This window comes from Drosophila suzukii, chromosome 2L (assembly GCF_043229965.1).
Source record: "Drosophila suzukii chromosome 2L, CBGP_Dsuzu_IsoJpt1.0, whole genome shotgun sequence".
Taxonomy (NCBI): domain Eukaryota; kingdom Metazoa; phylum Arthropoda; class Insecta; order Diptera; family Drosophilidae; genus Drosophila; species Drosophila suzukii.
Genome location: NC_092080.1, coordinates 15,880,510 through 15,904,514, shown reverse-complemented (window position 1 = coordinate 15,904,514; position 24,005 = coordinate 15,880,510). Strand labels below are relative to the sequence as shown.

The following is a 24,005-nucleotide window of genomic DNA, read 5'->3' as shown; positions in this document are numbered from 1 at the left end:
GAACAGTGATTGTGTGTGAGTTATTCCTTTCTCGACAGTTTTCTGACAGAAGTTATGCTCAAAAATAATGTGATTAAGCGTTTATTTATTGGATTTTTAAGTTACTATCAGTAAATGAGTTTTCGGCTTGTGGTATTTTTTTTTGGTATTTTACGTTCGCGGTTCTTGAACATATGTTGGCAGAGTTGCCACTTTATTATAATATAAATCAAATAAGGTTTAAGGAAATATATTTTTTTACTTTTGTTGAGAACAAATACAAAAAATATTGATTTAAATGTTTTATTTAATAGCCAAGGCAATAGTTGACTTATTATTTGCTATCAGTTCTTGAAACCTTGTTAGACCTTGTAGCAAATTGTAAGTAGCAATGTACTTTTGTCAGAAGGCGTTGGTTCTTATTAATAAAAATATTGTCGGAAGTAGGCTTTAGGCAATTATAATTAAAAATATTCTCCCATAACTCACTTGAAATAAAAGGTCTTTTTAAAGTGCTTTAAATACGTGTTTTAAACGGCGAGGTATAAGCAACCATTTCTCTAAAATCTGTAGCCTGTTAGTATAATAAAGGTTGTTCATTATCAGCTAATATTTTGTTAAAGAAAATATAAATATTCAGGACATATTAAAAAAGGTTGTTGTAGAAAATGCGAAAGCATCAGTGGAAATATGCCATTATTAGAGAGCGTTGCCACCTGGTCCACTGCCCAACACTCAGCTTCCGTCAGCTAGCAATTGGTATTTTTCGCAGTATTTTATTTTGTATTCCAGCGATAACCGATTGGCCGTGCATCGGTATTCGGCACATCTCTAGTGGAGAGCTGAAAGAAAATGGCGATAGAATTTATTGGTGTTGATTTGTTTATTATCCGCTCGCCCTAGAATTGTTCAATGAAAAGCGCCTGAAATTAGCCAATCGCTGGCGAATAATGTACAACTAGATTGCGCGCCGTGTCCGCGAGTGTGTGTGTGAGTCTGTGTGTGTTCAGTGGCGCCACAATGATCAGCGCAATGGACAATTTTGACAACAGATCGTACGGAGCCATTTCAAAGGGGCGCAGTGAATTCTCGATGCCAGGTAAACACAGCCGTTTGCTCGGTATATGGTGTACTATATATATGATATAGTATATACCCTGAAAAGATAACAAAGGGCGAGTCTTCAGCTTTAAAATAACACAAAAAAATTCAAGCGAAGCAACAAGCAACTTTCGTGTGTGTGTGTATGTGCATTGTGCGTGCCTGTGTGTGTGTGCGTTCTCATTTTCTGGCCTTCAATCGAATTTAATCCGTAGAACCGAATTAACGCTAATAAGTCAATTTGCACAATTAGCCACCCATTGTGCTGTGTGTTTGTTGTTGGCCAGTGGATAGCGAAAGGCGAAGAAGCGCTAACAAACGTAAATTGTTTATTGATTAGGCCAAAGCTTCTGGCTACGTCACGAGCAGCTGCCGTCTCGCTCTGACGCACGCAGCGAGTGCAGCACTCTCTTTTGCTGCATGTGTATGTATGTGAATGTGGGTGTGTTTACATGCGTGTGCCTGGAATGCTGCTTTCGTTGTTGTTTTTGTTGCTGCTGCTGCTACTTCGTTCCAATTAACCAAATAAAATTGAACAAATCAAAGAAAAACAATTCAATTATTACTGTTATTGGTTTTATTGTTAATTTGCAGAACTAACGCCGGAGCAGCAGAAACTGCTGATTGAGCTGCGCCGCAAGAGGCAGGAACTTTTACTCGAAATACAGGTGAGTGACCAACGGAACGTGGAAACCTAAATGGAAATACAGTGAAACCTCAGTAGGTTGAACTGAGCATCTGCCATGCAAAGTTACAGAATGAGTTACCACATTGTACAGATCTGATCAATTAAGAACTCCATTCTAATTATTACAAAATATTACTTACTTTTGATAAAAACTGTACTTATTTAATTCAAATTAGTTAAAAATGTTGAAAGTACATTAAATTAAATAACAAAATAGTTAAAAATTTTGACTAAAACATTAAGTCAGATAGTTACAAAATCAAATGTTTTTAAGCAATAAAAATAAAAATTTAAATAAAGTCATCACATAACACCCATAGTATTTTTGAACATTATTAAATTAACTTATTAAGTAAAATATAAAATTACTAATTTTTGCTAATATAAAATATTGCATACTGTTATATAAAATGATCTTAAAAAACCCCGTTTACTTTTTTTTTGCGGTTAATGATAGTAAAATCTATTTAGATTCAGAGCTAGGGGAGTTTATGTTGTGTAAGTTTGACTGTATCTGAAAAAAGATAATCGTTATCAAAGTGAAAGACGGTAGACTGAGCTTTTACAGTTTATGTAATGAGTTCTGTTTATGCGGCTAATGATCTTTTGTCTGGTGTAAAAGATGTCATAGAAGGGGTCAACCTAAATGACTGCAACTTTAAAAGAACAAGATATATGACACTAGTTTGAACTCTATCTATAAGTTTATGTGGCAGGTGATAATATGACTCCATACCTCTCTAAGTTTATTTGTGGTACATAGTTTAAATTTTAAAATATCGACGTCATTAACAAACTGATAATTCTTGTAATAAACTTAATGATCTTCAACAAATCCTTTTTAATATATTAAATACTACTGATCCTAAGAAATGTATAAATATTTATTTTTTAATAAAAATATCGAATATATTTTTATATTTATATTAAATATATAATGATTCTTAAATATAATTACAATCTTTCAGAACTTATACCTTATTGCAAAAAGGAGTTCCCTGTGTTCTCTTACAATACCTGCAATTATACATATTCCCCATATTTTATCCGCTGATTCATCGCTTCGTTCGGGAGACCTTCACCTTTTTCCGAGCAAATGTCAGGCTGCTCACCTCTGGACACCTGTACAATCTTCTTCTTCATCGATAGCTCTTCTTCATCTCCAACTCTGTTTCTCCTTTGTTTTGTTCTTGAGGCTAATTAGTTTGTTCACATTTCGCTTTGACCAATTTGCTTGTAGCACGTTTATTGTAGTAAGTTTATTTGATCGTCTTTAATGACTTTTGGCGCGTCTTCTTTATTTTTCTATTGTCGCTGACATTTCCTCATTGACATTCCGCGCTGTTTGGACAAAAATCGAACAAAAGTATGCTTAATGAACAGTGTAATAAAAAAGTACCGTTGTTATGGAGTGTGCCCACTTTACTTTTCTTGTTTTTGTTGTTGCTGCACAGCTCATCTTTGAACTTTTTCGGTTGACATTTGTTTTACCGCCGTTTGCTATTTTCGTATTGTTATTTTTGCAGCTTGCCAAAAAAGAAGAAAAAAAAATAACGTGGGAGCCTCTTGAATTTATAGCCTGAGAAAAAAGGTAGCTGTAAATGCAAAAACTGAATAACAGGAGGGGAATTGAAAAAAGGAGGTTACATATAAAAGACTTTCAAAATTGGTACATATTTATATGTGTGAATGTAGTAGAGGATCAGAAGATCATGTAAAGTGGGATATATCACTTAAATTTAATATTCAATCAATTAAAATACATTTTTTTTAGTATTATATCATTTTTTTAACATGCTAGGAATCTCAATTATCGATCCTTCGAATTAGAGAGTAACTCTTTAGATTTTTTATGACAAAGCTCTTCTAATCTTAGAGTTACTCACTTGTTTTTTTAATATTGTATACATAATGTTTTTAAAAACAGTTTTATTCTGCCTTTCAAGCTTACAATTACGGATTATAGAAACCAAATTAAAGAAGTAATTTTAATTTTTGGTCTTTATTCGGATCACAATCCTATCTGCGGGCCCTGAAAAAACGATCCTGCCTGCCTGCCCTCTCTGGGTATCGCTCCTGTGATCCGAACACAGGCAGAATCTTCGAGTTTCCGATCTCATAACTCATATGGCTCGTAATTCTCCGCGACTCTCGACTCTCTCTTAGTCATCAATGACGTTTCGCGGGAGTAAGAAACCTACGTTCCTCGATCGTCCGTCCCGCCGACACACGTTGATCGTTCTCAAGTGTTTTTTTTTCGAGCTCTGTGATTGTTAAATTGTTTTTTCGAGCTCTGTGTTTGTTAAATTTTTATAAGTACATATATCTTGATTTCTGGTTAAGTGCGTTTTGTGTGTATGTCTCAAGCAACGTGATCAAAAAGCCAAAAAATTGTTATTTATTGTAAGATATACAGTTGTTATCGTTGTTGCGGTAGTGCTATGTACAAATTCCTATATCGTAAGATTGTAAACAGAACTAAAACTAAGGTGAGTGTGTAAGCAAGAACGTGATTCACTCAATAATAAGCCATATTTTTATTGTTTGTGTTATCAGACACAGACTAGAAAATAACTTATGAATGAAAAAAGTAAACTATTGTAGAAATAGTTAAGAAGGTTAAGTACTCGATTAAAGACGCGTGCTAAGCTAATCGGCTTAGAGTACTCGATAAGGTTTCAATTGGGTCTAGGTCTGCTTACTGATAACTGGCGCCTATTAAAACTATTTTTAGATAGACTATTTCTTCTTTAAGTACTAAGCAAAAAGTGTTCGCTTCAGCGAAATTCCGCTAATCCGCCGCACAATGTTCATATTTCTATACCGCTATATTTTCCACAAAATTTCGCTGATTCTTCAAATTTTCCGCTGCGGCTTATTACGCATAATTTGGCCTGCATTTTCCGGGTGGCTTGCCTAGTTTTAACGAATCCCACTTCATTATTTCTACCTGGAGGGGCAATTGACACCTCGGTTCTTCCTTTCCCTTCCCTTCATCCCTACACAGAGAGAATTTTTCAAGTAATTTGTACTCAAATTGAGTATTTTTGTACTCAAAAATTCAGCATGAACAAAAATTCTCACATTGAGTGCAAAATACTCACTTTCAGTACAAATTTCTCAAAAAATTTGTACTTTAATTGAGTACGTTTGTGCTCTTTTTTGAACATTTTTCCTCAATATGAGTACAAACTGCACTCATTTTAAGAAATAATTTAGCTTGAATTTTAGAATCAAGTATCCCCTTTTCTCAAACTGAGAAATTTCTAGCGCTCAAAATGAGAAACAAGTTCTTGATAGTGAACTTATAAATTCTTAAATGAAGAACTTTTGCACTTAAACCCGCTCCACCCATTCCCAGAAAAAAGGTAAAATATTTTTTTTCATTATATTTTGTAATACAGTTATATATATACAAACACATTATTTTTTATTTAAGTTTATGTTCCATGTTATGGGTTATGATATTATTCCCTTAGCTGTCTGGTCTAGCGAAAAGCAAAGAGGCTGAAAAGAAAACGTTATTGTTAGCAAATATTGTAAATATATATGCATATATAAATATGAAACAATAAAATTAGAATGTTATTAAATGTACATTTAAAATGCATGTATGTATGTATGTACATTATACATAAAAAACTAACAAAACTAGACACGTGCTTCACGCCACTTACAATCACACATACATAAATATTGATGTACACGCTTTGGCAATATTTTTGCAGTGTTTGTTTATTTTATCATTATTAAGCACATTATAAATACAGTTAAAATTAAAGAACTTACCCTCGAGGTACGGAAGGGTGGCACGAATGTCAGTTCACTACAAAAGTTTTTTAACTTTGTGTTACGCGCACGTCTTCACTTTGCTAAATCACACGGCAAATGACAGTCACACAAATGCGGCGCGTACCACTTTACACACCCATTAGTGAGAAAGAGACAACCATATACGCAACGAACTAAAGACCGCTCATCTCTCGTCTCGTTCGCAGAACGGAATTCTCTAGAACCAATTATGAGAATTATCAACTCATTTTTGAGTCTATCGAATACTCATAATGAGAATATTAATTCTCAAGTTTGAAATGGAAGAACACATTTCCTCAAACTTAGAATTTTGTGATCAATTCAAGTTATTTTTCTTAAAATGAGTGAAACTTTCCTCAACATGAGCATTTTCCACAAATTTTGTACTTAAATTGAGTACATCCTCAAAATGAGAATACAAATTCTCAATTTCAGAACGTCATAATTTTCTCTGTGTACCTGAAGGATGGTCGATGGTTTTGCCCCTTGCCGCAGTGCATAAATTACCAAATCTCTTCCCTATTTATTCGCTCCTGGTTTCTGGTGTCTGGTTTTAGTTTCAATTTTTTGGCAATTAGCTGAGTTCAGCTTTCGGGTTAAGTTGGGTCAAGTTTTTTGGGTGCTGTGCAGTTGAGTTCGGTTTGTTTGCAGCGGCAATAAATTGCAGGCAAACTGACAGGACAGGCGTATAAAACTTTTTTTGGGTGCAAAGTAGTTCAGATTTAAATTAACACAATACCCCGGAATATTATATATAATTTTTGGGAACTAATCTCAACTAATTTTATAATATAATAATATTAACTAAATCAGTTAAAAACATAATTTCAATAGTTCTGAATATTTTGAGATCATAATTTTTGCCTTTCCTTAAAAAATAGCCAAATTGACAGTCGCACTGTTATTCAGCTTTAAACAATCAAGCCCAAAAGTATGCTTTAAAATATTTTAATACGCCCAGTTTCTGTTACAGAGCCAATTAAGAGAACCACACTTAATGTTAAACCTAATGAACATTACTTAATGTTATTTTTAGAGTATTTGTAGCTCACACTACTTAGTAAAGCTATTGTTATAATAGATAGATAGATAATAAAATAGATACAATTTACCTTATTGTTTTGCTTTCATTTTCATTCCAGTATTATCTACAAAAAAAAGTAAATATTTTTAAGACATTGCCATATCTGACTTATCTGACATTCCTTAGATATTATCTTTCCCATTTATGTATGTAAGCCCATTCTACGGAATTCCTCGGAAATATTTTATACATATCTCGACAATTAGCTATCCGGAGTGCACGCCGCAAATATTTCCTATTTGTATTAAAATGGATGAATCACAGCTGACGTACATACTTGTAGTTATCGGATTTGGTTTTGGGAGGAACCATTGACGACCCTTGAGAACAAATTGCGATTAGTTGCGCTGGAATATTTTGGCAATATTTCCTAGTTATAAACATCCCTTTTAACCGCCCAGCTGATAATATTTGCGTGTTTCTCGCTAATCAGGCTCTCTTTCGATGGGCAGCTGGGGCTCAAGCGTTGATAAATTGTTGTTTTTGCTCAAATATACAAGTTTGGAAAAAACACACACAATCAGAATGTTCCGTTGAACTTTCGCCATTCCATTTGAGCTTACTTCTCGTGATTTGCTGCTGTTGTTTATTGTTGTTTGCTTTATAAGATTGCTCGAATGTTTAGTCATCTCATCCGATCCACAAATGTCTCGTTAACGACTCTCTGTTCGGAAGTTTCTCTTCTTGAATTGCTCTTTAATATTGTTTGTCGTACCGTCCTTTTAAAAATGCTAATAGAAAAGTTTTTCAATCTTTCCTTTGTCTCATTAAGTTGTTTGAAATGTTCAACCACCATCTCTAGTCGAGCTTTAAATTATGATTTATGACAACAACAACAGAACAACAATTTTCCAACACAACAATGTCCGAAGAGGCAAACTTATTGAAAGCGCACTTGAAGTGCAAATTTGTTCTTTGATTTATGATGTCTGCTTTGAGGTTATGGACGAACAGGACGAGACCGAACAGAACGGGAAGGGTCGGTAAACGGGTGCCTGCGATGGCCATTGCTCTGGCCATTACTCCATACCCTTCTTTGGCTCTTATTTCACCACACTGACAAAAAAATTGATAAGTTTTAAAACTCCTTTAAATAAAATTCTTCACTCTTTATAAAGGATAAAGCAGTGCATTTTTTAGTAAAAAAAAATCGAAAACTATAGTTTTTAAAATGTAATTTACACTAATAAGTGGAAAAATGCTAACACAAGTATCAATTTAATCCTGACACATTTTTTCTGAGTGCTGGAGCTCCAAACAATGGCCAGGAAAACTAATCGAAGTCAGCGAGCGAGAAACAAACAACGGGAATGGCACAGGGAACGGTGGAAGGGGTACAGGGACAAGCAGTGCAGTTTATGGCGTCTGCATGCAAATGGCTTCACTTAGCTCTCACGTGTTTCAATTTCATGTGTTTATGCAAAATCAGGAGCAGGCCAAATGAAAATTACTTCCTCCCATGCCATTGTCCCATTTTAACTTCTGCGTCACATTTATGGGAGCAATGTTAAGTAAGTGTTGCGACAACCGCTAAAAAGTGCACTTTAAACATTTGGTAATTATGATTTAGGGAGGAAATGGTGTTTATTGTTCCTAAAATGTTTCTAAAGGGAACTGCCAATAAAGTATAATATAATATATTAATGAATACTGTAGTACCAAGGGTCTTTGTATTAATTTTCCAAGTAAAGTGCTAGTTGCGACATTAATATGGTACAAAAAAAAACTTTTTTACCTACAAATCATTTATAATAATAAATAAATATACTATATTTGTATATTCAGATATAAAGAATGCTTCTAAGCAGTGTTTATTTTTTATTTTTATTTATTTTTTATCATACTTTATTCAAATATAAATTAATTATAAGCTTAGTATATGTAATTTCATCAACCTGACCAAGTCCTCGCTGAAAATTCAAAAAGTAACGTCCCTTTTACTAGCAAAATCAACAGCCAACAGCGGACTAAGAGTAAAACTGCTCTTAATGCAGTAAACACTTGGTTTTTATGGGTTCACAGTTTGGAGGGCTCCCTGTGTTGTATCTGAAAGATACTATAGTGTACCATTGTATCTGAGAGATACTTTTGAGCATAAGAGAAGGGATACGTAGCCGTTTCGCTCTCTTAGAGCCACTTGTTGTGAGCGTTGCTCTGCCAGTCAGCTGTGCGTTCCATTCGGGTCTCTCTCGGCGTCGGGCGATACCATACTACCGCTCAGTCTGAGTCGGAGAACCCACACAATATGTTGAGGTGACGGATACGGAATCGTCGGAGTGCGCGGCCTTTCAAAACTGAAACTGAATCGAAATTTCTTTTCGGTTTTTCGTTCGCATTCTTCCCGTTTTTCGAGTGCCAAAAAATTTGATAAAACAAAAATACAAAAAAGTGGAATGAAATAGAAATTTTAGCGCACAGCTTGGATTATTTTTGGTGATAGAAAACACCCAAGAGCTTAACTGCAAAAAGAAAATAAATAAATAATATTTTATAAATACATTTCGGTTTACTTGTGTGAGTTCGTTTATTTACGCTGGCCATGTGCAAAGATTAAGTTTGCCGAAATCAAAGAGTTCGAAGACGATCGTTAAATTTAACTGATAAGGTGTAGTCTTATCAATTCTGTCTGTGTGTTTGTGGGAGTGTCGATAGTGCAAAAATACAGGAAAATATAATAATTAAACCGCAAGAAAAAAAAGGCAATTAGGTTCTGCCAGAAGCTGCGAAGTGGAAACAAAGCGCAATAAGTTGGCAGGAAATCAGCCATTTGGATCACCGGAATATTCCATGTAAATATGCATTAAGATTGTTCATTTCCCGCTCTATATCTTGTCCCAAGCAATTTACAAGTACAAAACAATGCGCGTCACTTCAGTTACTCATAATTAACAGAAATATAAATAGATATGTTCAGGTGTCCTCCACACGACCAGACAGTTACTAAAGTCAACGTTGAATAATATATCTATTTTCCCTGTGCTGATGATAAAATATAGCTGCAATCCATGACGTCAGTGTCTGTGGGGCTGACGATACTATTTACCTTTATCAATTATTGTCAGACTTTGCCTAAATTATCAATATATATTAACCATATACTGTTTGTTTTGTTCGCTGACGCCAGCCGGTATTCTCCTCACAATCGCATTCTTTTCTGATTTTTTATTTGTTTAAATTGCCATATGAGTAATAAACATTTATGGACACACGCTAGTCGATATTTTTTGCTTTTCGATTTCTCTGTTGCCAATTGGTTGGGGAATACACTTTTATGAGCCAACTTATAATTGTTTTGAGTAGATAATTAACTGGAGTGTGTTTCAGTGTGGGTTGTGTGAGATGATACCGCGTGATTTTGACCGATCGAGAGATTCTTTCGAGTGATTTGCTTAATTTGGAAATTGAATTACGAATTGAATTGTATTTATGAACCATAATTATCTTTGAAGAGGCAGAATCAATTATTGCGATATATAGCAATGGGGGGTTTTATTTAAATGTTTTATCATATCAGTTGGGATTTTGTTAGTAATAGCAATAATAGACACTTGGTTATCACATTTTGCTTTTGTCAATTTAAACATTTCTCTGACAATTATTAGGTTTCCTTCTATCCATTCTCCCTTTTGGTATCCCCAACTAATAATCGTTTAGGTTTGCGAAAACAATCAACTTTTTCCTATAAATAAACCAAACAGTAGATAAATTTTATGCCCAACGAGCTGGGTGTATTTGCCAAAGTGCAAAAGAAAAGGATGAAACATCGGAAACAAATCATTCTATAGAAAAAAGGTCGAAGCACAGACACAGCTCGATGAGCATTCAGCTAGACAGAGCATGTCCGACCAATTCTAACCTTCAGACCGCTAAACAGTTTTTGGGTCCTCTAATATTGCCAGCTCAAAGTTTTGTCTGATATAAATTTGAACCGAGTTTACTGCGTCAAATCGAAATGGAACCAAAGTGAGGGTAGGAAAAAGGATATTCCGAGTGACGTTGGCACGCCATTGCAGTAGTTTGACAACTTTGCTCCCGTTCCGAATCCTCTTCCTGAACCCATTATTCTAGGTGGGTGTTGCGGTATATTTTATCAAGCGAGCGAACAATAAACACAACAGCAATTGAAAAATGGGTGTGTAGTAACTCACTTAACTCGACTCTACTACGAAACACTCCAATCCAAATACAATCCACCTGCTGCGCGACTTTTTTCTCTCTTTTTTAGCATATTTTAAGCGCGCCTGCCAATGAAACATGCCAAAAACACACAAAACTACAGGTCGGGAGATTAGGGAAAGGGGTTTGGGGCCTGAGGACCGAAGGCTGAAAGGCCCCGAGTGTTGCCAACATTTTTCCTTCTTCTCGCTGTGATGGTGCCAAGAATGCAAATGGCGCGCGCTGCCAGTTCGTCGCTGTTTTGGGCCACTGTACAGTGCTCACTCTGCAGAAACGTACACGGAAAAAGAAACCCTTAAGGATCAAATTTCTTAAGTATCATTTGGATAGAGCCTAAAATTAATTCGAGGAAGCAATTTTCAAAACTCCAAATGGAACTTTGAAAAATGATCTTATCAATCTTGTCTTATCAATGTTTTTTCCCTGTGTATCCTGCAGTTCAGCCACACACTTGCCCCCAAGTGTATTTTGAGTTTTCAGCGTCTAAAAAGCGACCAAAAAATCAATACTTACCACTTGGTTTGTCACTGGAATTATGCGTTGAGTTTGCTCTTTTATTGCGCCACTTCGCTGGCGCACAAAAAATTGTATTGGATGACAAGTTTCGGTGCTTCTGTGGCTTTGGAGAGTACTCGAAATGTTATTTGATTAAAAGTACGATGGCTTGGAATTGGATTCGCCAAAAAAGGGCACATCTATCCTTTTGACTTAAAGGCTTTTGTTTCCCCAAAGCAATTCAGCAGGGATTTCGATTGAAGTGAAAACATACGGAATTGGAATTGTTAGTTGTCATGAACGCCAATCTTATCTCCATTTTAATAATAAAAACTAAGTTCTTACTACAGGTGAAGGCGGGAACTTTATAATAAAAAGATTTCTTGATATCTAATCTGATGCAATTAGCGGGAGGGAAAGTTTTAATGAATTTGTACCTAAGGAATAATTTAAAATTAATATAAAATGATGAGTAATGATAAATTAGACAATGAAATTGAATCTTTTCCATGCATATTTTGTTATGAACGTTAGATATGGGATGCAAAAATATGCATGATTCACTCTAGAAAGCTTTTCCGTTTCTCTTAATAACAGCTGATAAGAAATATCGTCAAACCCAGTGATGCAACCAATTGACAGTCGAATGAGCGTCGATTTTGTGGAGTCAGTCAGGCCATCAGCAAAAGATACGAGATATTGCAACAAGTTTAGTGAGACAAAAGCAAAAAATAAAGAAAATAAAAGAAGCAGCGGCAATTGCGGTTAATCAGGGGATAATAACCTCTGGCAACGACAGGAGGGGAAAATGGAAAGAAGCCACTAAAACAACATCAAAGTGCCACCCAGACAAACCGCGACTACACCCATAGTAAAAATCCATCCAGTTGGGTAGCGGCGATGGCGATGATGGCGATGATGATGATGAAAAGGCAACCACAGCAGCCCGCGGAGGAGGAAAAGAAGAGTTCAGTGCATCGGAGGGCAAATGCATGATTGGAATATCTTTTTTTTTTCAGTTTTGTGTCGCTAAAGGAGGAGGGGCATCAGTTCATGCCACAGCGGATGCGTTCATTTAAGTTATGGCACAAGGGGTCATCCCAAATGCCGTGCAAGAATTTCCCGCTGGATACAAGAGTGGACCTGACTACCATAGTTTCGACTGGCTTTATCTTTTTCGCCCGGCGATCGTGCCAGCCGCCTGTCCGAGTTATGCGGAAATTAATGCGAAATTGGGTTCATAGCCGGCCGCATTTGTCCATTTTTAGACCAGACACACCGCTCCCTGTTTTTCATCAGCTGCAAAACCGCATCGAGAGCAAGAAAAACCGGGCATTAATTGTCAACAAACATGCGCAACGCGTGCCTTGTCCCTTGTTTAATGTTGTTTAATGTTCAGTACCGGGTCGCTGGGCACCTTGCATGTGCGAAAATAATTGCATTTTGCCATTAATATTTAATGCAAATGCACGGCAGTCACTGGCAGCCCATGGTATCCCCTTTCCCCACCCATGGTCGCTTTTCTAAAATGTCCATTAGCCGAGTCGGTTCGAAAACGATTGCAGCACGTGTGGCTTGACTACAATCGGTTCGGTTTGAAGGATGTCGGGGGGAATATAATCAACGGCAGGTGCGAAAAGGGTTACCTTATTACCTGGTAACCACACAATATCCTGTGCCAACTAAACACTTTTAATAAAGTTCTACGCAAAGGTGTTCAACATATTTCGCTCTGTTGATTTCATTTATTTTCAATTTGTTCATAACAGTGAAATGGTTCCATTCAATTTATTAACACTGTACTATTTTTTTTTCACAAAATGATAGTCTTTTCCCATTCATAACTGATTTCAATTGAAAACGTGCTTTATTTGCCAAGTAAATTTAGTCAGAATCTATTTCTTTCTATAAAAATACCAAATCAACACCTCATATATTTCCATACCTACAATATACTATGTAGCTACACTGAGATTGGAAAATTGAGGAAACTGTAAACCGAAAATTTAAAGCCCATTAAAAACCCTATTCCAAAACCAAAATGAGACTAACTTAGTTTCCCACCCCATTTAAAACGCCTTTATAAACATGAAACCCCTCTCAATAACGTGTAATTTAGACTGACTTGGTCTGTCGAGACGCGTCATATTTATATGGAAAGAAAACCTTGGGCAAGCGTTCCGAAAATTTGATATAATTTTTGCACGAGCCAGCAACTTTGTGCTCAAAGGAAATTTAATATATTCTGCTTGCAATTACTGAAAACTAATGGCTGAGAGCGAGCCACAAAAAAAGTCACGATACAAAATGATCTAAGAATATCATATATACGATCGTGCAAAGCGTGTGTGAAATTTGAATGATTTTCTTGATTTGAGCTACAAAATTGGAGGCTTTTCCTGGGTCACTTTGGCCATCGTTATTTCCTACTGACCCGCTAAAACTGGCATCAAAACAACAACCAATTCACATGAAGATGTGGCAAAAGGCGTTAAAATATTTCGGATTTCCCTTGGCAGACACTGCGCATTTCGAAATCAATTAAAGCGTCGCCAAAGCGATTTCAATCATTACACTCACTTTGTGGGGCGATTGAAACTAAAGTGCGCAACAAACACGAACATTCGATTGTATTTAATTTTTGTTTACTAAGCGAAAGTCATTCAAAGCAGATAATTAATAATCGTGAAAATTATTAGACTAGCCGGAACTACATGTAGTTAATAAACCCATCTCGTCATCTCCGTGACTTTATGACACACCTTTGCTGATTTACGGCCTCATAGGTTGAGAAGAATTTTTCAAACGAATAATTGCGATAATAAGGGAAGTATTTTCAAGATTAACACTTAGCCTAGGACTATTAAAATTACACAGAGACTTAAGAGACTTCATGTTAAAAACAATTAAAGACGGAAAAGTGCGGTAGGGTCTCTCTTGATATTCTACACATTTCATAAATCTATAAAATAGGAAAAGCCAACAAAAGTCATTAAAGCGGGCATAATTAATTTAATAGCCCACGGACACGGCACGTAACCTAGCCGCCCGTCCTGTTTACCAGAGTATCCCCCTCCTTTTCATTCTTCTTCTACTGCCTACATGACTTGAACAATACGGCCAGATATTTAGATACTTTGTGTGTGCATCTAAGGCCCCAGTGAGCCTTAACTTGGCCAGACAATAAAAACCAGCGCTACGTAACAATATTCTCCCAGTTTTGAAGGGCAAGGCGACGCAGGGCGTGCTTAAAGACCGGACTCCATGGCAGCCCCTCGAAACAGAAACGTCAGAACCGAGCTAATTGCCTTTGCCGCCAGTCGGGGTGGAACTCAATGGGTGGGTGTTGCACTATTGAAAATGAAATGCAACTGCCGAGCATAAAATTTAGAAAATATAATGTAATAAAAGGAGGGAAGCACTATCGATGTAATATTGCAAGGATAGTGGAAGTGCATGAGTCACTTTAGCTGTGTAATTGGTGGGTGTAATACTCACACTCTCTAATACACTTTCTGAAAGTGAGTGAATGTGAAATGGGGCATCTATTTTTAAGGTTTCGGGGTATTATAAAATATCTAATGATGTTGTAGCTGCGTAAGTTTCTAATTTTACTGGATTTAATTAATCTAATCTAAAATTTATAGGAATATTTTGATATTGACTCTAAATTCGTAAAACTTTTTTGGGACCTAGACTATTTTTTAATTTAAATAAATTTAATCAGTTAGTTGAAATTTAAGATAGTGTCATATGGCTATAGGAATTCTACAAATCAGTTATGTACGTTTTAAGTTCTAAAAGCTAAATTTAAAACAAGGAAGAACGCTATAGTCGAGTACCTCGACTATCAGATACCCGTTACTCAAAGGGAAATGGAGATATGCAAGCAGCAAAGCGAAATTAAAATGCGCCACCTACCGGCGGTAGACAGATTTAAGCGTTATGGGCGTTAGAGTGGGCGTGGCAAAATTATTTTTGGATCAATCGATAGGTATTGACGACACCAATACATTTCAGTTAAAATTTTTAATCTAGCATGCAAAATGTGGGCGTCACAGGTTTTCGCGGTTTGTGGGCGTTTAAGTGGGCGTGGCAAACTTTTTTTTAGGTCAATCGATAGGTATTGATGAGAACAATACATTTCAGATAAAATTTTCTATCTAGCATCAAAACTGTAGGAGTTACAGTTTTGGGCGGTTTGTGGGCGTTAGAGTGGGCGTGGCAAGCTGGGAAGCTCAGGAATCTGTACGCCAAATCTCAATAGCCTAGCTCTCATAGTTTCCGAGATCTCAGCGTTCATCCGGACAGACAGACGGACAGACGGACATGGCTAGATCGACTCGGCTAGTGATCCTGATCAAGAATATATATACTTTATGGGGTCGGAAACGCTTCCTTCTGCCTGTTACATACTTTCCGACGAATCTAGTATACCCTTTTACTCTACGAGTAACGGGTATAACTAGCTACAACTTAAAAGGAACAGTTGATATTGGGGTGTTGGGGTATTGTAAGTAGTAGCCCTATGGCACTTAGTTAAATGTTGACTTACTAACACTGGATTTAAATTTAAAAGTCATGGTAACCTAAACAAGTATATTTTGAAGCATTTATATAAGTATACATTTTTAAGACACTGCTAAGCGTCTTTTCTTTTTAAAAATACTTCTACTGAGAGGGACGAAATTGTCATATGGATACTAACATTTTTTAAATCAGTTAAGGATCAAGCTTACCAAGCAATCGAATGTAGTAAAACCTAGGATTCAAATGTTCATATTTTTCCTCTTTAGACAGACAGCTTAATAAAATCGAACTACCTCAGCTCAATTACGCCTATAACTACCAAAACAGACCTAAAAGTTCAATCGGTTTCGGGTAGTAATAAACTGCAAATGGCAGCTACCACCATATGGGGCCCGGAGTTCCGATCGACCCCCGCATGTGAACAGCTGCCGGCGGTCGGCGGAAAATGCTAATTATACCAAAAACCGATAGCAAACCATTTTATTACATTCAACTCGACTTCCTTTCGCGTGCCAGGGAAAAGGTACCGAAATGTAGAAGGTCAGGAGGGAGTAGAACCAACCCGGGTTCCTCCTCCTAAATATTGTATGTATATTTCGCATGCATATGGCGCTAGAAGCTGTTGGCAAGGGTTCGAATTTCAAATGGGCATGTGAGAGGAGCGCTGAAACTACAAAATAAATAAAAACAAAAAAGCAATAAAAATGTTTGCAAGGGCTGTCTGTCCTAACCCTATCCCATTCAATCTTGGGACCCTGTGATGTCTTATTTAAGTCTTTGGGATCTCTTGCTGGGGTGTGTCCTTGTCACAACGTCTTTGTCAACTCGAATGAACGAAGATCAATGAGTGAGTTTCCCCAGTGCCAGTTTACTTTACTTTTCCTAGGCTGTGGAAATTGAAACAGACGCCTGGAACTTTGTCCCTGTGCCATTGTAAACAATTAAAGCAGCTTCTGTTTCCCTTGTTGTTGACAGTTGTTTTTGGTTTCTGTTGGTGTTGCTGTTACTGCTTGTTGTCGTTGCCATTAAATTAATTTATTGCAATTTTTTCTTGTTGTTTTTTCCCATGTTTTTTTGTTTGACCAGACCAAACACACACTGCATTGGGTGTCGTTGTGGAATTTGCTACCTCTACTTTTGCCATTTTTTTGTGGTCGTTTTCTACGCTTGTTTTGCTTAATTTTATTTACTTGTTTATTTCACTATAGCTAAAGTGTTTATTGGAACCCGAGCTCGGATTGACAAAATTGAATAAAGCAATTAAGGTTGGACAATAACAATTGCTAAATCGAAACTATTCAATCAAAGGTCATGGTAGGGGCAATCAAATGCGAATTGAGAGCCTCAAGGGGATTTAAATAGGAAATAAAATGCAGTGTTTGTATTTACTACACATAGAAAAAAGTGTATTGCTTTTTAAATTCAGAGAATATCGAATAGCGCTGTTTCGCTTCTACTATTCAAGAAATATTCCCTAATGTCAAATTTCTTTGGTATAATAAATAAATAAAAAGGAAATGAGATTAATATTAAGATATGGCATGAGAAAATAAACTATAAATGACTCAATTTAGAAAAACATTTACCATGAAATTTATAAAATATTTTTCTTATCTTCAATGTATAAACTTAAAAAAGGGGCCCACTGTTCGTCAAACTCCTCGTTGAAACTGAAACACTGTGTCAACTTAAACTTCCGCTCGTTTCGTAATCCACTTACGCTGCTGTGTGTGGATACCGGAACCCCTTTCCCTTTGGACTCTTTATACCCCAGTTTATGGCACTTTAAGAACCGCTAATATCTCTATATGCAGTTCACTTATCGTCTCCGGATTGGGAGTTTGTCGGCCTTACGTTGCAATTGCAGTTGCAGTTGGTGTTTGTAAAATGTAGTTGCAATTTTCTTTATCTACTTTCTGATTTATGCAGACAAGGCGAGGCACTTTGCGATTGGGGCTCTTGGAGCTCTTGGAGCTCCTGTGGCCAGATCTTTGGGTGTAGGTCCGTTCCAGTGAATGCGTGTGTCATAAACACGAGGGCAAGCAAAACATGAGTCACTGGAGTAAGTGGCGAATGCGAAAGGGGCATGGGACTGGGACTGCAAATGGGAGGCCAATGTATCTTGGGCCTGTCTAGGCCTATCTAGGCAATTTCATCTAAACTGCAATGCGCCAGAGGAGAAGTGTCAGAAGAAGTCTGCAGATGCAAATGGGCCACACCAACAAGCCATGAAGACAATGACGGGTACTCAAAAACTGGGAAATGCGGATAGAGATGACAAACAGTGCAAAGAATCCATCCCATCCTATCCCATTTGGGAATGCAACAAGTTGTTTATCTAACTGCAGTTGTTTTTATGTTTTTTTCCTATTTGATTTGCTCATTTGCAGCTTTCTGGTCTCTCCATTTGCATGGATATTATGCAGAAACATTTCCTACAGATACTTGACACAACTTTTCGACTGGCTCGTAATTAGCTTGTACATGAAACTGGTTTTCCCCACCCAAAGTCTTTGGCATTCTTCTGGATTCCGTTGACCCCTTCACTTGATTATGCAGTTCTCTCGCCCCGTTGCTCAATTATACATATAAATGTTGTGGGCAATTGCCTTTTGTCTTGTAGTTTCTTTTATTTTTGTCATTCAGTTGCGACACTTCCATTAAAGTTACATATTCGATGTGAACTCTTGGGCAGTGCACACACGTACAGACTCCTCTCATTAATAGTCCGCGTATGAATCACTCTATTTGTTGATTCACCCGATGCAAATGCAAAATACTATAAACGTTTAGCGGAGAAAGGAAACTCGTTGGTATTGCAGGCGCGGGACTGATGAATAAGAAACTGGAGCAGTTGGAGGAGGCTTTTAGTCCACCCCCTCTAAGTATCGCGGATTTGTGTGTCAAGGGTTTTCTGAAGGACTTCCAGCGGCTCGCTAAACGCCACAACGCTCTTCATTCTGAAAGTCCTCGATTTTTAAGTATCACTGTAAATGGTTTGCCATTAGTCAGAAGAGAGGAAGAACAAATGCTTCGGGGCCTAAAGAAAATGTGAAAAAAGTACCATTGTGATAAAGGCAAAAAACCATCAGATCAAAGGAAAATTGGTTACCACAGTAAAAACAGCTACTTCCCAGGAAAACCATTTATCGTAGTTTCGAAATATTGAAGTTTTTCCATCTAAATTTATAGTTATAAAGCTTTTACAATTTTGTACAGAAATATTTCTTTATAAATTCATCATTAATATACTTTGATCTAAGCATTATAATTGAATCTTCTAAATGTGGTTTAGTTACCTTGCCAATCCCAATTCTCATTTCGGTATGCAAATAATAACAAGAGACCCAAGTGCAAAGTGCTTTTTACCTGGTAACTGGTTGGCTATTTACACAGACACTTTCAAGCAGGCAAATGCTAACTCAATTTAAAACACAAATATGCATTAGGAATCCAATGAGAGAAAATAGTTTGGGTCCCAGAACTCTGCCATGCTGCCAGGCAGACATTTCTATTTAGAAGCCAGCTCTTTGGTGTTTTATTTCGTCTTTAAAAATAGAGCCAACCTGGGCGAATAAAATCCAATTTAGAGATATGTTATATTTTCTGTGATGCTGAAAGCATGAGATCTCTAGAGCTGGTTGTTGGCTTTTGTAATTTATGTCGCAGCAGATCTAAAGTGGCATTAATCCAGTGGACGCTTGAGTATCTGCACCTCCACTAACCGCAGAAATAGGAGCATATACATACACACAAAAAAAAACCTCACTCATGTAAAACACATAAATTAGTCCCACAATATGCGAACCCCAAAACATTTTATGACCTGTCCAAACATTTTATGTGGGGGCAAGATGAACTACGAGGTCGGTCGATGGGGGTGTGTTCGGATCCAACCCCTCAGATGTGGCAAAATCCGTACAGAACTGGTCTAAAATGGAAAATATTCCGAGTGCACGTGGGAAAATATTTTCGCGCAAATTAATTTGTGCTACTTTAGTCCATATATTATACGATGACACTGTTCACTCTTGATTCCCACATGCGGTTTCTGAGGTTAGATCGTATATCTGGACAGTTTGGATCAGATATATATGATCGTTCTTATCTTAAATTTTCCTTTCATAAATTCCAAGCAAAAATGGCAAACAGTAGCGAAACGCACTGTACCAAGATACATACATATTTTTTGAATGATCAGCCCATCTCGGAATGTTGAATCATTTGTGGGCGTACAAATTGAGCAAATTAAAGACATATTTTAAGCCGAACCACATCTAAAGTAAATGTTTTTGCCACATTTTAACTTAGCAGTACATCATCTTTATTTATTTATTTAATAAACATGACTAGATCGCCTCGCACGCGTTTTACTCGCTTTTGTTAATAAAATAAACAAACGGAGACCAAAAGGAAAAAAGCAAATATAAAGCTAAGACAAATGATGGCCAAAATCTCGTGTCAAAGCATAGCGAAATAACAAAAATTAACAATATTTATGTTTATTAAGTCAGAGAGAAATTTTTGATGTTTCCACTTGTGATGTTCTTGAAAATCAAAAGAAATTAATAGCGAAAAAGAGAAATTGTTTGCTCAGAGTCTGCTGTTTGTGTTCAAGAATATTAATATTAATTAAGAAAAGACTTGAACAATGTCTGGGCCAAGGCATTGGAATTTCACTTTACGCAAAATGTGTCATGAGTCATTTTCAAAACATTTGGCTAGATAAATGTTTCAGTTATGCACTTTGCCAAGTCCAATAGCGAAATATTCGAATGGCCTTCGGGCATTTGCTTATTTCTGGCTTGGCTTCTCTGATCATTTATCATGGGATTGCGTCAATATGTTTAGTTATTTGAATACCCCAATCTATATTCTAATCGCTACGATAAGAGTATTAAAAGGGCAGACCAAATGGCGGCCAAAAAACGTTATCTAACGTGATTTCCTTCACAGGCCATAATATTATTTTCTGACACACTAAATGAAACGAAACATATGTCAGCCGAGTGTATAAAAATAAAGATCCGAGGCATAGGAAAACCGAACTGCAACGGAATCGAATGCACTCGTAACGAGCTGTCAGAAATGGAACTGCTTTGCCTAGGAAAAGTCGAGGAAAAACCATGCGATGCATAAACAAAGATACAAAAGTATCTGCGACGTAATTTCGAGTAGAACTTAAGAATGCATTTCAGTTATTAACACGCCACAAGAAAAAAAAGGAAAAAGAACCCAAGGAGAACTCGTGTCGACAGCTATTTTCAAGGACCTGCAAAATGCACACATATGTTGACTTGCTGGAAAAGGCAATGGACTTTCGGTTTCATCGGGTTTTGGGTTTACCATAAAATTTCCAATTTATAAACAAGCCGAGCACAGAAGTAAGCAAAAGATACGAGTGTCTATCTCGGCAAGTAGAAGCCAAAAAACATTGTGTAGAAAAAACATTTTTAACATTTTTAGGAAGCCACAACAGACAGCGAGTCGGAGACAAAAGAGCCAAGAATAAACCGAAAGTGCCAACAGAGAGATAGAGGGAAAAAGATAGAGAAAATAAAAAAATAACCAGTGCGGATGTCTTTTGCGCGTTCAAATCACGTCGACCAAACAGCATTCGCAGACATCTCACGTCTCGTTGGCAAAGGGAAAAGGAGATGGGGACTTTGGGCCAGACTACGATTATGTGGTCCTTGCCGTGTCTCGACTCCGCTCTTTGTCTTGGCATCTTGACATCACTTTCAAATGCGAAAAATGGAAAGTGTTAGCCCAAAAATAACGCATGGAGTTCCGCTTTTTTGTCTGTTTTGTTCGGTGTTTAGGAATTCCGACTTGTATGGTTGAAGCTATGCAAGGGTTTTGTTTTTTTATACCAATTCTCAATAAAAATTCTATTATGTTCCTTGATTTTCTTTTCTAAATTAATATTTTTTTTATTCTAGAACTATGATACCATTGGGAATTTCGTATGATTTTTTAATCAATTTAAGTACACATTTAATTCCCTTAGTGCCCATTTGTCTGGCAAGTGCATTGTTTTATCAGTAACTTTTCTTTATAATTACAAGGCATTGTAGAACAATTCCAAGCTACGAAAAAAACCATATCCGCTGGCATTATGTTTTATCACAGTTTAGTTCCATTTAATGTCGCTCTCAGCTTGGGGAAAACACAAAGGCATTCAAACTTGGTATCGCCTTTGGACTTTGGGCTATGGTTAATCAAATGATATTACGTTGCCTTCAAAGCCCGCTCCAATGCTAATTCTTCAAAACAATCTTTCCCACATACAAAAATGATTATACATGTTTATCTTTTTGCATTTTTGGTACGGAAACTGGTTCCCATCAGTAAAATTCGGTTATTTCATTAATTTTGAATGTTAAATACATTTAACACCATTTACAATGATAATAGTGTCAAGAACCGGTTGATTGAATTATTCAAATTTAATCGCCTAGGCCTAATGGATTTTACCTTTGCTCTGGATAAAGATTTGGTTTCTATTTTAATTAATTGAACTAGCCCTTGTTTGAAGTTCATTTACTAATTAGTTCTGTCGGCAGCTGACGAAAACTTTTTCATGGACTGCAAAAAGTTTCTTGCCAAAAAGGGCAAGAAACTCAAAAACTTAAAAATTCCATTTCCACTTCCAGTTCAAGTTGGAAGATTTGAAAACTTTCCGGGGAGTCAGGGGGGACTTAGGGAACGGAATAAATCTGAAATAATTTTCATAAATTCAGCATGCGTCTATGCAATTTGCTTTGATGTTGCGCCATGTCATTCATTCTATTCGCATCAGTCAATCAATCAATCCATCAAAATCATATTCAACTAGCAAACTGACAGTCAATTGGGAAAATTGAATTTCCAATGCGTAGACAACAAACGAACCCTCTCTCACCTTGACCCGAAAAGCATTCCAGTGCGAAATGCCAGTGCATAAAAGTAAAAGTGATCCATCTGAGTTAGAACGTATCCAGCAGATACAACAATTAGCTATCTGAAATTGAGGCCGAAAGCGAAATGCACAATTAGCAAATTGACGCCAGTAAACAGAGGCGGAAAACCCAATCAATAAACATGGGTAAAATACGATGCCACAAGCAAAACGAGCTACGTAAAAGCCCCCGTCTGTCTGTTGTTTTTGTTTGGGAGCTGCCATAAAAAAAAAAACAAGGTGCACCTGTTGCTACCTCGCGGATACGCAAAAGTATCTGAGTATCTGTGTGAGGGGCGCAGGTGTTTAGTATGCAGAGCGCGTGTAACTAACATTTTACTAAGCAGCAGAAATTCCTTCCAAATGTGTGAGCAAAGTATAAAGTAATGTCGTTTTCTCAACCTTTTTGTACAATGTCTACAATACAATCTAATTACATTCGAAACGGCGGCATTCTAATGAGCTGTGGGAAATGTCTGCCAAAAAAGAATTAACTATAAAGGGCTATCTCGTCGTTTTTGTGGGAGTAGAAATAGCTGAGGAAATCCAGGTACATTTACCAGGCTATAGATACACGTACCACCCGCATCTACATCTCTGATTGTATTCGACTTACCTTTTGTCCAGCTTTCTTCTGTCTCCTGTATTCTATTCTATTCTGAGTAGAAACAAAAGGTATTTAATTAAAAACACATTTATTTTAGATATTCTGTTGGCGGACATTGTTGATTGTTGTTTGTGCCGGCGAAGTGGGCCAACGAACTTGCGTTCTTAATGGTTCACCGAGCAGAGAAATATAGCCGAGGGAATGAGATTTATGGGGAATGTATATGCACTTTAATACACAGACCGCTCCACACTTATTAGTTCAGAGTGGTTTAGATTAATAGCTTGGCGCTTAGGGCCTTGAAAATCTTAAGGCTAATTTTCAGAGACAATCATGTGTAACCAGGCACATCTCTCCGCTTATTTATAGATTTATAATTACTTGGGGTTAAAGGCAGATGGCAACTAATTGGAAAAGTTATTAAATTTTAACTTACTTTTATGTCTAGTTTTGGGTGTTGTAGCCTTATCACAGTGACTTTCATTTCGACTAACAGATCTGATATATTTATAAAATATCTTTATAAAAATTATCAAATATTTTTAAAGCTGTAGTCCCTTTTTTTTTTCTCTTTAAGTTGCCATAACCTTTT

The 24,005-nt window shown here is 36.8% G+C and overlaps 1 protein-coding gene across 3 annotated transcripts in view; it reads left to right on the top strand.

The window, feature by feature from the left end:
• The first annotated feature begins 817 nt into the window (after positions 1-817).
• The window catches only part of step (cytohesin steppke), a 36,667-nt gene continuing 13,479 nt past the window's right edge, over positions 818-24,005 (top strand). The window contains exons 1-2 of one of the 3 annotated variants that reach the window (XM_017089662.4): positions 818-1,078; positions 1,675-1,748. In XM_017089662.4, coding sequence (XP_016945151.1) covers positions 1,000-1,078; positions 1,675-1,748 — 153 coding nt within the window. In that variant the 5' untranslated portion in view covers positions 818-999. Of the gene's footprint in view, positions 1,079-1,674; positions 1,749-4,064; positions 4,258-8,894; positions 9,455-24,005 lie in introns of those variants that run through there. The other 2 variants (XM_017089663.4, XM_017089660.4) reach the window with 2 other exon arrangements.